This window comes from Dermacentor silvarum, chromosome 1 (genome assembly GCF_013339745.2).
Source record: "Dermacentor silvarum isolate Dsil-2018 chromosome 1, BIME_Dsil_1.4, whole genome shotgun sequence".
Classification (NCBI taxonomy): Eukaryota; Metazoa; Arthropoda; class Arachnida; order Ixodida; family Ixodidae; genus Dermacentor; species Dermacentor silvarum.
In genome coordinates, this window is record NC_051154.1 from 353,227,648 (window position 1) to 353,242,808 (window position 15,161).

The 15,161-nt window shown below is 47.9% G+C and overlaps 1 protein-coding gene across 1 annotated transcript in view; it reads right to left on the minus strand.

The window, feature by feature from the left end:
- Positions 1-15,161, minus strand: part of LOC119437423 (pituitary homeobox 3-like) — a 111,613-nt gene that overhangs the window by 78,433 nt on the left and 18,019 nt on the right. The window contains exon 2 of the mRNA XM_037704452.2: positions 3,153-3,179. Coding sequence (XP_037560380.1) covers positions 3,153-3,179 — 27 coding nt within the window. The remainder of the gene's footprint in view (positions 1-3,152; positions 3,180-15,161) is intronic.

The following is a 15,161-nucleotide window of genomic DNA, read 5'->3' on the forward strand; positions in this document are numbered from 1 at the left end:
TGTAGCGCTTCGGTGCAGCGGGTAACTGCAGTATGCGGAAATTTCTCTTGGGTGCACAAACGTGCGACGTGTCACGGTGTGTCTATGTTTTGTGAACAATGGCGGCTGTGTCGGTTCTCACTCGACGAAGAGCACCGGCGTCTCTGAATTGCCATCGTGAATGGGAAAGTCTTCTAACTGTCTGATCACTAGGCGTGGGAACTAAAACATAAGAGTGCTCGTCTACGGCCAATCCAATGCAACCCCCGAAACATCAAAGCACCGATTGTTGTAAGAGATTTGCGTCAGCCACCGGCATCGTTCTCACGTATTTCGAGTCTAGTAGATTTGGATGCTCTTGTCTACGTTAGTCTCCTGTATAAGGCCGATAGAGTCGCTCAACACTGCGATCACTGCGATTGGCAAACCAGCATGATACATGGACGCTTTGTGCTTCGATCGGCATTGCCTTTTTGCCCTGTAAAGCCGTAGTATCGAAAGGGCATTGCATAAAAGAATCCGACGGCTATTTGTGAGGACACGATTTCTGTAGGACGGGTGAGTGCGTCGTACAGGACGGGACGAACAAGACTAAACAAACACAAATCGTTTTTCATCGTCTTCTTTGGCGAAAGGAAGAAGAAGTAAAAAAAAAAAAAAACTGGGGCTAATACCGCAATAAGACCTGGCATGGTCATGCGGCATGCTTGGGCCATGCGCTATATGAAACAAACCAATCTAGATCCCAGCATCTACCATGCACTGCTTACAATGCCCACGCAGTCCGCAGCCGGTCTCTCACGACTCGACAAGTGTGATTCGCACTGTACGGTATGGTGTTATTAATAGCAAAAACTAGTTTATTCGTGGGCGAAAACCTCGCACAACAAACGAGGTTTAGCGCCACTACCATACATTGTGCAACTACGAAAGAGAGTTGCGCACTGTATCTACAGATAACAATTTGAATGTTTGTCAAAGTAAACAGCACAGCTTATTCCGTAGCCGAACGGTAGCCACGCTGTTAGGATCATCATATGTTTCGTAAGTACTCATTGCTGCTAAACAACAGCTTACAACTACAGTGAGAATGCTGCAGTGAGGTTGAAACAAATTTTAAAAAAATACTCCAATTGATCTCAGAGGCTGATTGTATAGGCTCAAACAGGCGCACACAACGTGCTGTATGCTCCGTCCGCGTCAACGCTAGCAGAAACTCCGGCCATGCCGACTTAAACCGCTTCAGTACGTCTCACAGAATCGTTTCCCACAGAGAAGACGCCATGTCGTACCCAACAGATCACACGAGCGCGAAAACAACAACCAGGAACTTCTGCCGAGCGTATCATACAACACGGAGCGCTTGCCCAATCCAGTATGCCGACTGCCAATAGATGGCGCCACTGCCTATGAAATATAACGGCGTCCATGAAAAAAAAAAAAAAAAAAGTCTATAGGTAATGACCATAAAAGGCGCGTATGAAGTCTCCAGCGTATCCATGTGAATGTTTCACACTTGTTCGAAATTTTGGTCGTAATGATCGCAACTAATGCGCGCCGAGCTTTTATCAGTGAGCGCGTCTGACAATGGTTGTCTAGGCCTTCTGATCGTGACACAAAAACTTCATCCGCCTTGATGGTTTCCACAGGACTCCTCTGCTTATACAAGGACTTCGCGAATGTCGCAGCAGAAATTACATCAACAATTCCTTACACTCCCGCTTTTCTTTTTTTTTCTTTAAATTGCCAACGGCCCCATCAGAATGTTTATATCATTCTAATATCATGTCTAATACATTGAAATTCTCAACGTATCAGAATCAGAACGTTTAGTAAAGATTCTGATTCTAAAACGTCGTCAGTGATACCCCAAAGCGTATACTTGAGCCTTCAGTATTCAGGAATTAAATTCAAGTTCACCACAGCGCGGTACCAAAGACAAAGAGCTGCAGGAGATCATGACCTGTGTATAAAGTTCAACACGTGTAAGAAAAGTGTATATACCAATATATCTGCATACCAATATAAACAAGTGTATACAAGGAAGACACAAAAAGAAATGACGGAAACGCCCTCCTAATTCTTTTAACTTTGATTGTGTGGCTCCTCACAACGCTATCGCCTCTGGTGCTTATGATTTCTGTACTTCTGTCCCGAAATAAAATCCTAAAAAACAGTCGAAGCAACTGAAGGTATGCTTGACAGCAGCGCCACTGCTATTACTATACGGCATGGCTTAGAGGAAAATGCCTACGTTGAGAGCTTAAAAGTGAACGTACGGAGTAAATGTACGGAATGCGCGAACTCATATTAGCATTGCCACTTTACTGCAGTAGCTGGACGCACACGTGAACAGCAGCGCACGACCTCTCGTGACACTGTGTTCAACCGTAATATGCTCGAAAGTTCGGTTGCATGGCATTCTTTTGGCGGGACAATAATGATACTATCAGAAAGTTTGCGTAACCAGTCAAATATGTATATACATATATATACATATATATATATATATATATATATATATATAGGTTAACAGATAAGAAAAAGCAAAATCAGAAAACTTCAAGAGCGCTCTGCTTGAGTAAAACTTCCCACTATGTCGTCCGCAGCTCTGCTGGCAACGAATCCATCCCGATACAGCCACAAGGAAAACAGCGGCCATAATGCGCGCATGTTCAAGATACAGCGCTACAATAATCTTTCCATGACTGCTATGTTATCGGCTCCGAAGGACAACAGTCATTTGAGCAGTTGCGAATGCCCTTCGTCTATCCTTATACCCCCAAGTCTATTTCCTCCCAGCTAATTCGTTCGCGCACTTATGATTTGTCATCCGGATTTCTAACGTTCATTTCGAATGTCCTCTGCCGCAAACGAGCAATGATAAGCGTTCAGTAGACCCGTTCAGCGTTTGCATCATCAATAACGCGGTGGCGACAGACGACCAGGGCTTCTATTCACAAAACTTCTCTTAAGCGTAGGCGCCGCATGTGACTGGTTGTTAGCGGGATGGTCATCCCGCTATACTGCCAATTGCAAGCATGAGTGCTGGACACCTAAAATGAAGCCATTGAACAACTGTTTTCACCTAAGAGAAGATTGGTGAATGCGGGCCCATGAAGTGGGCAGACACTTTGGCGTGTGACGAATTATCGAAAGTGGGTATGACTTACGTTTCGATGAGTAGAAGGACAAGGAGTCTGAAAAGATACAAGAAAAGATGAGTTAGTGCACAGAAATATTTCACTTGGATCTCAACCCCCAAACCCTCTGCATGTTTCCCTAATACGTCTGAAGCTTCGGATACTACTGCGATCAGTAACTAATAATAAAATCCTAAATATGCTACATTTCTCAAAAAGCCAGTTTCTCATGCAGCAACTCCTGCGATGCGAACTGCTCTGATTGTGAGCGTCCGCCGCCGCAGTGACTGCCAATCTTCTAGTAATTATAGTGGGCGCTACTGCTGCAGCGTGAATACGTTGCAGCAGTATACCGTGCGTTGTAGGCGCTACTGCCTCTACAACGCACGCCTACACTATGTGCGCTTGAGCATGTCTTCGTATGAGGGCTCTCCCTATACACGTCGACACGTTACACCCTGACTCCGTGCTTTCAACGGTCTAATGCAGCGCTTCATGGAAAATGTGCACCGATTCCAAAATCCGCTGCAACCACCGCTGTTACCTCTCAAATCAGCACGGCCATTCTCGGTGTGCTTCCCACGAAGCGCACACTTCACCAGCGCCCGCCCGGCGCAGACTACTGACGGGCAAACAAAGAAGCTCCCGTCGAGGTTAAAGCAACCGCCGCATTCTGTGCAAGCGGTAACGACCGTAAAGGTCAGACTCCTCAAATCACTCCAAGGCGACCTTCTCGGAGAGTCCACTAATTGATGCAAGGGGCCAACGTCGATGACTTCCGTGGGAACAGCGTCGACTTCAGATTCGCAATTGTCTCGTACGTGGTTGCCTCGTATGCGGGAGCGATGGCGCAACATCAGAGGTGGAGTCCAGCAAGTTAGTGCCACATCATTGGCGGTGTGCTGCAAATACTTCGACCCTTCTGATTGGTCGGGACAGAATAATCGAATTCCCTCGTTTAGAGAGCTAGGGAAAACGATGGCTTAAAAAACGGATCTTTGGTGCAGTGTAGTGTGTACTGCAGACATGTAGTGTAATCAGACAAGTAAATTGCTCCGGAATGAAGTGTGCTCCTGTATACACGGAGCCAGTTGGAGTTGTAATACGTAAGATAAACCAGTGTGCTTCCTTCAACCTCCCGACCTCGTATCCTCACCAACAAGCAACTCTCGGCGGCACAGAGACGGACGATGGCATGGGGCCGCTTAGTCAGCTTAGCGCGACGCTCCGGTATAGCGCAGGAAAGCTACTACGTTTAGGCGCTCCTATGGCGTAGGCAAGCGACCATCGGTGTGACGCCCGAGTCCGAACTACGAACCCCTGAACCGGATCCCATCACCGCGCAGTTATACAGATTGTGCTCAGTTTATGGGTTGCGTGAAACGCAGGCAATTCGCTTGTGAAACGGTCTACAGCACGCGCACAGCTGACATCGTATTAAGTGAAACGCGGTAACAAAACAAGACTCAGCGCTAAGACGAAGGACAAAGATGGGAGTATTCGTCTTAGCACTGAGTTTTGTTACCATGAATTCAAGACAACTAGCCCAATTCGCAGTTTTAATTGACAAATGATGCAAGATCAAGGTTACTGTGCAGAACACACACACACACACACACACACACACACACACACACACACACACACACACACACACACACACACACACACACACACACACACACACACACACACACACACACACACACAGCTATTTAGTCTCTTGTAGCATAAGACCCAATAAAAATCGTATACTCGTATATACCACCGAAGCATCCCACATACAGTAACACACGCTGCTGTTGTCCTTTAACAACTGAATATGATACAGTGAGGGACGTTATTCATGAGGAACTCTCAGCGTCTCGATCACAAATCAAACTTGTAAATACGAACCTTGCTACAATCTTGTTTTGTATGCTTCAATGAAGAGTGCGAGAAAAAATGTCATAATTGTCATATGCGCCGTTCTGCGCCGGGTGGTGAAACGGGCATTTGTAATGAAATCATTTTAATTCACCGTGCGCATAATTATACGGAGAAGTGGCGCTCTTTGGCCATACCTAGCCCTTGCGCCATTAAACACCATACATCATCATTATAAGGAGAAGTACTCAACACAAAACTACTCCATCTAGTCCTCATTGAACTCGTCAACAACCTGCATTGTTCGGCTACCACGTTGGTCGACAACATATGCAATTGGAAATCGCGAGTGACACAGCTTCAGCTTCTCCCTGGAATTCGGCAGACCTTGACCTAGTGTAACTTCGTAACGAAGAATATCACGTAATATCACGTAAAACGTTCCCAGTGATGGCATTTCCTCAAAAGTCAATAGTTCATTACGTGATATCTATCGTGAGATCGCTGATATCAGACAGCAAAATATACCAGTGCATTGGGGGGTTGGCAACTGACAAGCTCCTTCTGGATTCCTCACGTGAACTTTGCGAAAGAGCGGCTGAACAAAATTTATCATTTCTATAAGCTCCCTGTAGGAGAGATCTCGGGTGCCGCCATACAATCTATGCTGCAGCTGTACAGGGCGATATTTTTCGAATTTCTGCGGTACAGCCGCCCCGTTATCTCCAACATATGCAGCACTACACCCTGAATACACAGAGCATACAAACCAGCGCTGTAAGGGTTTACTTGGTTTTGCCACAAAGTGTGTCAATGGCAGAAGCTACTGTCATCGCTTACAGCTACTTAATCGTTATTCTTAATGCCGTCGAGGCAGCGCGTGTGCGCGTCAGACGTTTCGCCCGGAACAATTCTCACCATCTCGCAAGCCTTCCTGCCGTAAAAAGCGGCACCAAATTCAGTGGAACTGTCTGTGCACATCACAGCTTTATTTCATATTAGTATGTACCGGCGGCCATGCCGTTGTTACCTTCATGGCGCTCCATGAGTCATGCACACGTACACCTCACTGTTTCAGGACTTCAGAAAAAATTCTGACGCACCGTTAGCTGCACCCAAACAACTTATCCTGCGTCAGAAGCACAGCGACAACAAGCACGTATATTCTGAAGGCTCGACTACGTCGACCGACAAGTACCGTGGCACATGGTTTAAGACATTACATGTCATGAAGTCTACAGCTGCTGAACTCGCAGCTCTGCGCGGGGTTCTTTCCTAGAGCGTTCTCTGTCTATTAAGACAGAGAACGCTCTAGGAAATGGACCATGTTTTATAACAAGTAAAAGCCAGCCATTATGTTTTCAGTCCCCCCTTTCACACAGACCTCGAACGAATCGACAGATGAAAGCATGAACCTTTCAGGTCACGTGGAAGAAAAAGGTCATGCAATTATTTTTTGTGATTATAACTTTCCGCTCAGGCATCGCTGATAATGACTGAACAGACGAGGCTGCTCGATCATCACACGAATACAGTTTTCAAGGACAGGCACTGCGAGGCAGCTTCAGTTTCTGGCACGGACACTCACATTAGCCGGAGCGGAATACCTATAATATAAGCCGCCACTTTACTGCACAGACTAGAGAACTCTTCGCAAATCTGACCTCCACCCGGACAGCTCCACATTAGGCATCTCTTCTGTGCTGGCTGTTACTACAGAACGTAGGCCTTCAGCAAAGCAAATTAGTTCAGCAGTCAATTGAATGACTCACTGTGCCACATGCGATGCCTGCAAATGTGAAGAAAGTATTGACTGCCTATTTATCCTTTATATTTTAGTTGTAGATTGACAGCCTATTGTGGCAACTGTTGTGTATTACAGTTACCGAGACAATCCCTCTCCAACTCATATAGACTTCTGTACGATCGATCTATGGCTATCCGGACGCTCTTTCGAATGACGACCTGGCCACTCATCGATCCACAAGTAAATGCAGGCATTTGCTATAGTTTGATCGTTTATTTATTTATTTGTTTATTTATTTATTCGTTTGTTTGATTATTTTTATTTTTTGAGAATTGAGAATGAGAGGCCTGTACGAACGCCTTTAACTTCATGGCGTCATTCACGCACGTACCCGCGTTCACTGCGTCTTTATTTCGTATTCCCCTCATTTTTCCATTTCTTCGCTTTCAGAAAAAAAAAGATTTTGTTTAATATGCATGACTGAAGATGCCTGAGGCAGCGATACCGTCTAAATCACGGTGCCACAATCTCGCCGGAGTCTGTGAAGAGCAGCGCGAGACAATACTGATACCAGAGAGAAGGCAGGGCAGCAAGAGATTTCATTAAAAAAAATTGAGTTATTACGTGCAAAACCATGATATTATTATGAGGCACGTCGTAGTTAAGGACTTCTCGTTAATGTTGACCACCTGGGGCTCTTTAACGTGCACTCAATGCACGGTACACGGACGCTCTTGCATAGCGCCCCCATCGAAATGCATCGCGGGATTGAATCGAAAAGGATTGAATCCCGCGCCCTCGGGCTTAGCAGCGCAACGCTCTGCGGATTTGCAGCGACGATCGCTACGAGATGGCGCCAGAGTAGCGCGCGTCGTTTGTTCACCGATGACGTCATCGATTAGGCATGCGGCGAGCGCATCCACGAATACCATATATGGAAACAAAGCGCTGCATGAGCGAAATGTCTGTCTGCGGCGGCTGCTGTGAATTGCGCCCACGCGTCACCCATGCGCTGCCTCTCGCGATCTCCCGAATAGCGAGGCAGTCGCGCCACACTTCGCTCCGTTTGCAACGTGCGGCACGAGACAAGGTGTCCGCGCCAGCCAAGATATCGCGAAATAAAAACACGCATAGAGGTGCGCTCAAATTTCGCATTAGAGAGTATCGTAATCGTTGGTGATTTTTTTTTTCGATTGTGACTGCAGTGAGAAAATATACGGTCAGCCGATTTTCAAGATTGAAAAAAGCATTGCGTCGCGGTAGTTACCCGTCAGAGTTTTACTAACGGAGATGATGATGATGATGAAATAAACTTTAATTTTCGAGACAGTGTCCCGAGCGTTTGAGCTGTGGATCACTCTAGGTGGAAGGGTCCCTCATTCCAGGAATCCTCTGGCCGCGATAGCATCCCGGGCTCTGGCGACAAGACGTCGTTGTTCGTCCTGGGCCGGGATGGAGATCTTGGCCTCCCACGTCTCGGCGAGGAGGTTCACGTCTTCGGACGTTGTATGCTTGCTAACGGCGTCTTCGGGACGCCACGGGCACTCGAGTAGTAAATGAGCCAGAGTGTCTGGCACGACGCAGATCGGGCAGTTGTTGGTGTGTAGTGTCGGATGGATGCGATGCATGAGGATCCCATGGGTGTACGTGTTGCTCTGCAGTCTTCGGAATGCGGTGCTTTCCTCTTTGGTTAGTTTTGGGTGAGGTGGCGGGTACACCCTGTGTCCCAGTCGGTAGTGTTGGAGGATGGCGTTATACGTGGGGGGTATTGTCTCCGCTTCCGCTGCGTCACCAGGCGGTCGGGGGTATTGCGAGGCGGCGAGAGAGGCCCGGTTGACGTGATCGCGGGCCGCGGCGTGTGCCGCTTCGTTTCCCTCGAGCCCCTCGTGCCCTGATACCCACGTGACGCAGGTGTAAGGGAGCGGAATGCTCTTTTTTCAGAATTTTGACAGCTTCCACCGATATTCAGCCTCTCGTGTAATTGCGTACTGCGGATTGAGAGTCCGTGAAGACTGCGACCGCGTTCGTGCTCGTGGTGGTGGCGAGAGCGATCGCCGCTTCTTCCACTGTCTCCGAGTTCCGCACCCTGACGGTGGCGGATGCCAGTTCTTTGCCTCTCGAGTCAAACACACTCAGGGCCACACTAACAGAGATAAAAGCGGTAAAAGCGCGCTGTTTAAGTGTAGCAGCAGCGGCATATTGATAAGCTAATCAAAGTAGAAAACACTATGAAGGGCCTCATGTGTGTGTACGTGCCAGTCTGCTACTACAATCACGACCTAAACTTGAATAAAATTGCATTTGTGTTAAGTAGAGTTCCAGCATAAAACAAAAGCGTGCTGATGTTCCTCAGTTCCTGCGGTGTGCCCTTACTAACTTTAGGGCACTGCTGCCACCAGCCGCCGAGTTAAGTGGTGCAGTTTGTAATAAAGCTTTAATTGTAGCTACGGATGTTTGTCTGGTGGCAGGACTGATATATGTATAGCATGCCGGCTGAAGCACGTCCCGACATGTCGTTAATTCAAGTTCATAAACACAGACACGATACGAAAACACGCTCAAGTAAGCAAAGCTATGCATTATATTTTCTCTCATTGATGTACTGAATGCACACAGACGTGGGGCAGCTTAACAGCTTTGTATTTCAGTACTTTAATAACTAATGTAATTTGAGTAAAAGCATACCAACGTAAGAAAAATTGGATTGTTTGACAGCCGCTGTACCATGACACTGGCACTTAAAGTAGTAAGTTTCTATACATTTAAAAGCAAGGAAATATCCCGCAAACTATTCCAACAGACAAGCGGTACTCGCTAACGAGCGCACACACTCGTTACGCAGGAAACAGCAGAAATGCGCGCATATTTCTACACAACAAACGAACTAGCCAACTATGCCTCACTACACACCACACCGCGCTTGGGCCGCTGCAGGTGACGCAGCTAGCTCTGGGTGCTGATGATGATCGTTTATTGGCATCCCCTTTGAAACGGGGTGGGGACAATCATCACCTGGCCTGCTTGACTTACTCAAGTATGCTATCAATGCTTTTCCTTCTCGCATTCTTGTATACATCCTTTAACCTTCTACCTTGTACCGCCTCCTATGCCTGTAATGGATCCGGTCGTATACCAGTCTCTTCCCTGCTATTTTTTTTTTTCTACCAATAGTAGCATGCTAACAAGTTTCCGCGCCATCTATGATTTGAGCCAGAAAGCAGCTGGCTCACTGGGACACAGGTTGGAACGCCTTATCAGGCGAGTCGGCGCTCCTGTTTATCTTACTCCGTGCCTTGAACAGATAGTTCTAGAGGCTTTGTTTACGGGTCGTGTGCAGGCACGCACGTGCGTGCATACAGTGTAGCTCACGGGGTGTTATCGCTCTCGTATTATTGCCGGGCTCAATTGAAGGCTGCACAGAGGCTATCCCTTCCGCAGAACCAGCGAATGGCGCGCTTGCACGCTGCGAGCGTGCGTGAAGAAAGAAACAAGGCAGTCGTACGCAACCGGCCTTCACTGCAAACATGTGACGAGGCGTTCGCAGTCATTGTTCGTTTTAACTATGAGGCAAGATTTGATTGCGGGTGGCGCGAAAAGTGTCTTTTTTATATAAAAAATACAGAATGGAATATGAATCGGGAGACGGCATTGGTTCGAAAGCATCATAATGTTTGAAAGATCTGACAACGATTGGATCCTTTAACATGGATAGATTTATGAATTTTGAACCTATTATAGATTACGTTTTTCGCGATTCGACCTCGATGATAACAACGAATTTGTTTCAAATTTTATTACTCGAAAACGATTTGAAGAATACATTCGAAATTTGAAATAGATGCCAGTCGATTCGGAGACCCATGTAGTCAAATTAAAATATATATATATATATATATATATATATATATATATATATATATATATATAAATTACGGGGTTTTACGTGCCAAAACCAAGATCTGATCATGAGGCACGCCGTAGTGGGGGACTCCGGAAATTTGGACCACCTGCGGTTCATTAACGTGCATCTAAATCCAAGTACACGGGTGTTTTCGCATTTCGCCCCCATCGAAATGCGGCCGCCGTGGCCGGGATTCGATCCCGCGACCTCGTGCTCAGCAGCCCAACACCACAGCCACTGAGCAACCACGGCGGGTGCAGTCGAATGGCAGGGCATTCGTTTCGCTATACGAAATTTACGACTATTCAAACAGAGCTGCTTCTAAAGTACCGCGCGAAGCGGTCTGAGCGCACAGATACGAAATGACGTGCTCGCGTTCGTGGCTGCGAACACCGCTTTCGTGCAGCCTATACGCCGACTGTTTTATTCATTACTTGCATTTCTCTTTGCTTTCTTCTTCACACTTCCGCTAACCTACAAGTGGTCATTTGTACGAACTAAGATATAGTATTGTCACCAGGGCTACGTTCGCACGTGTCGCACAATACGACGCGAACCTCCCATTCACTGTATAGTGTTACTCGCGCGGTGGTTGGTTAGTGGCTATGGTGTTGGGCTGCTAAGCACGAGGTTGCGGGATCAAATCCCAGCCACAGCGACCGCACTTCGATTGGGGCGAAATGTGAAAATACCCGTGTACTTAGATTTAGGTGATCTTTGAAGAACCCCAAGTGGTCCAAATTATTCCGGAGTCCCCCACTACGGCGTGCCTCATGATCAGATAGTGGTTTCGGCCCGTAAAACCCCTTAATTTGAGAAAACTGCAGTGTTCCCGGCACGGAAACGTACAATAAATGGTCAGACGCGGTGCAGTTTTAGTGAGCGCCTGCCATGGAATTCACTTTTCAGACGCCCGATCCTCTCCGCGTGAACAGAACTGTGAGCGCAAGCGACGACACACCGTCTGCACGACCGTGGTAAAAGCGACGTGCGCGGGCCGCCGTGGCACTCGGAACAGCGCGAAGGAGACGGGGAAACGATCGCTGCGAGAGACTCGTCTGCGATGCTTTCCCCGCAGAGAAGTGAAAGGAAATGGCGGCAGATAAACAAACGCATATAACAGGCGAGAACAAACACGGCGGGAATAAGGAAAACGAAGCGAGAACGGAGATCGAACCACGCAGCGGCGTATATACGGCATGGGTGCCCAACGTGCGCGAGCGAAATGAAAAGGCGGGTTCACTGCACAGCGCCGACGCCGCCGCGCATTCGCCCCAACGCCAGCGCGCGGTCTCGATCGATGGGAGCCGCTGAGGCGCGCTCGTCGATGTCGGGGGCCGGGGACTCGGCTTCCAGGAGCCCGGCGACGGCGAACAGAGCGCTCGAATCCGCTGCTCTGGATCTCGAGTCCGCCAGCTCCGCCTCCGCAGCTCACTCACTCGCGCGCTGGCGCCGAGGCCTGGTGTGATATTCTATAGTGTGCCCGTCTCCTGCCCAGAAGTGAACCCGTGAAGGATCGAGAGCATCGAAAGCCTGTCACGCGACCCTCTCCCCGTCCCTTTGCTTTCGCTGTACGCGCTATTGCCTAATTTAGGGCAGAGCGCTCGCCGGTTTTCGACTTGGACCAATTAGGTATCGGCGATCGGGCAAAATGAGTGACGTCGCTAAACAAGCGCGAGCGAGCGCCCTCTGCGTGTCTCCGCTGCCTTGCACGGCTCGGACTTGTCTCCATCGACCGAATGAAGAGAGGCACGTCCCGGCCGCGGGTGCTCTGTCGCTTACGTTGTATAGTTTACTGTACCGGCTGTGCTATAGCTATGGGTGAGAGACATGCGCGCGACACACGCGAGCTTTTCCGCCACCTGTTCGTTTTGGTTCTGACAGTATGGACAAGTATCGGGGATATCGGTGACAGAGGCTTTGACAGGTGACTCTCATTAAGGCGCTATGGTGACGAAGTGAACGGTAAAAAAATAAAAGAAAAAGAAACCCGGACGCTCGAATTTCGCTATCCTATACTCGCTCACAACAGTAGTCGTCAGTTTTATCAGGCGTACGTATACATGAATTCGCGCCCATTATGCACTTGCACGGTATGCTGAATCTGTGACATGCGACTGTAATAACCCTGAGCGGAAAGACGGCGCAATGAAATATTGCTGCCTCCTCAACGTAAAATTGCACGTACTAGTCGTGTTCATAAAACAAAATGAGTGAAAGAGAACAAACTATAGGAAGCTTGGTTAATCAAGTTTTGGTGCGGTAAAGGTACTCAGGACCAGCATGCATATTCCGCGATGTTCTGTGGGGCTTCAGATTGCCAGAACCAGGCCCTGAGCATGTTGCGGGCTCAGTTGTTGTCCCCAGAGAGAAAGAGAGAGAAAAACAAAAAGGGAAAGGTAGGGAACTCAATCAAGGACCTGCGCGGTGGGCTTCCCTGTACTTGGGGAGGGGAAGGGGTGAAGAATAGCTAAGAAGGAAAGCGGAAAAAATAATAAAGAGTCAGTCATTGGTGAACACATTCACAGAGTAATGACCACTGTCATAAGAGCTCGTGCAGTCCGGTAGCCTTCAAGAAGTGCAGATGGGCGTTTGTGACCTTGTGCATGCAAGAATGCACATGCCGGATAGAGGTGTGTTTTATATCCATTCAGCATCGGCCTTATACGGAACACAGCAACGAGCTTGTCAGATGAACGGGCAACAACAAGCGAACAATGCGAGTCGAAATAAACGAGCCTAAACTGAGTACAAAAACATGAGTGAGACTGTTTCTGCGGTCATCGCGGCGCGTCACCGAGCGTCGAGCAGGTGGGCCGATGAGGACAGCCGGAACGACCAGATAGAAAAAGATCAACTTTATTTACAAACGGCTCATTGTCCGAGGCGGTGGGACCACTCGCTTATCACGAACGTCCCGACAGCCCCTAGTAAGCCCCTAGTCTATATAGGGGTCCCTTCCGTGTGCCAAGGAGGCCGAGATGGCATATGTGCGCAGTCCATTCTTAACTGACCACCGCACTTTATTGTAGGGAAACGACGTGTAAATGGGCTTGTAAATACTGTTTTACTTGCTATTTAATCTATGAAGAGTACGTCGTCGTCGCTTCCCGTATCGTCTTTCCTGCAGGGAAGCCTGTCTTCAACCACAAAAGGATCAACCGATAGCAGGCTATAAAGATAGCGTAGAAATTATCAGAACGCAGAGAGTATCGGTGAGGGACGAGGTTAAGTAAAAAACAAAAAATGGGGAGGGGTAAACAGAGATTAAGCGAGACGTTCGCGTTCTGTGCGCGCACTTGCGGGAAAGGACATCAGAAAGGTAAAACCAACTTGCTCTGCAACAGAGATAGCCACAACCAACGGAATAACGTTTTGTGCTGCTCCTACGCTAACGTGCGGTTAAAAACCACCTCTCGGGATACTTTGCTCAAACCTAATTCTACCGGAAACATTATAAATAAAGACAATGGGTGCTCGAATAGCTAAATTTTCGAATCGAGCCAAAAACTGAATATTTCCAATTTCTAAACAATGTGAAATATAAAGGTTCCGTGGAGCGTGTTTGCAACAAAAAGGTTGTTTACGTTATTTCATACATGTAATGCCGTTATGAATTGGACTTCAGCTCAAGTGAGAAGCATGTAAACAACAAACAAAGGAAAGGTGGTCGTATCTGGCACACAAAGAGAATGACAGCAATGAAAGCAACAAACAGCAGGTCACGAGATTCACGTAGTAAAGTGTATAGTGCTCTTCGATGGAGCTAACTGCACTACTACCACACCGCTTATAAATTTAAATTGCTCCAAAGGTGGTGAAACTGAAAAAAATAATTGCTTTGTTTAAATCTAGACGGCAAATCCCTTGGCTACCTAAGGCGAGATACGCTTAATTAGCGACTGCGAACTATTGTGCATAAGCCCTACCTTCCACGTCATTCCTGCAGCAGAATAATTCGTAAGAGTTCCCACTTGCCCCAGTCTTTCTCCCTGTGGGCTTGAAAAGTGCACAGCCTTCGCACAACGCTCATGACAGAAGCGGAAGCCAGCATGCTTCCAAAGATCCGGCAGAGTCGGCTGCGCGGAGCTGTGACGGGTCGTACACTTGGATTTGTCACTTTTGCAGCCAAACACACTGCGTGTATCTAAAGACCTTCTAAACCTGCACGCGAAGGCCGCTTATGCGTGTTGATAGCGACGCAGCACGGCGACGGCGGTACAAACGCGCCTCGAGCATCCGTATATATAGACCATTTTTACGGAGTATAGGTTGCTCTAGAAGGACGAGATGGCGCTTCCGACGTCGCACCGCACGTTGCCTCTGGCGAATGCGAAACTATCACCGCTTGTACACGGCTACTGTGCGATCAGCTGTCGGAACTGAAACTGAGTGATCGCTAACGTACCGTGCTCCAGTCATGCTGTATAGTGACTGGCATTTTAAGGAATGGAACGAACCTGTGTGGGGCCAAGTTCACGAACTGCTGCTACGCAAGGACTGACTGTGTTGCTGGCCCTTCGCA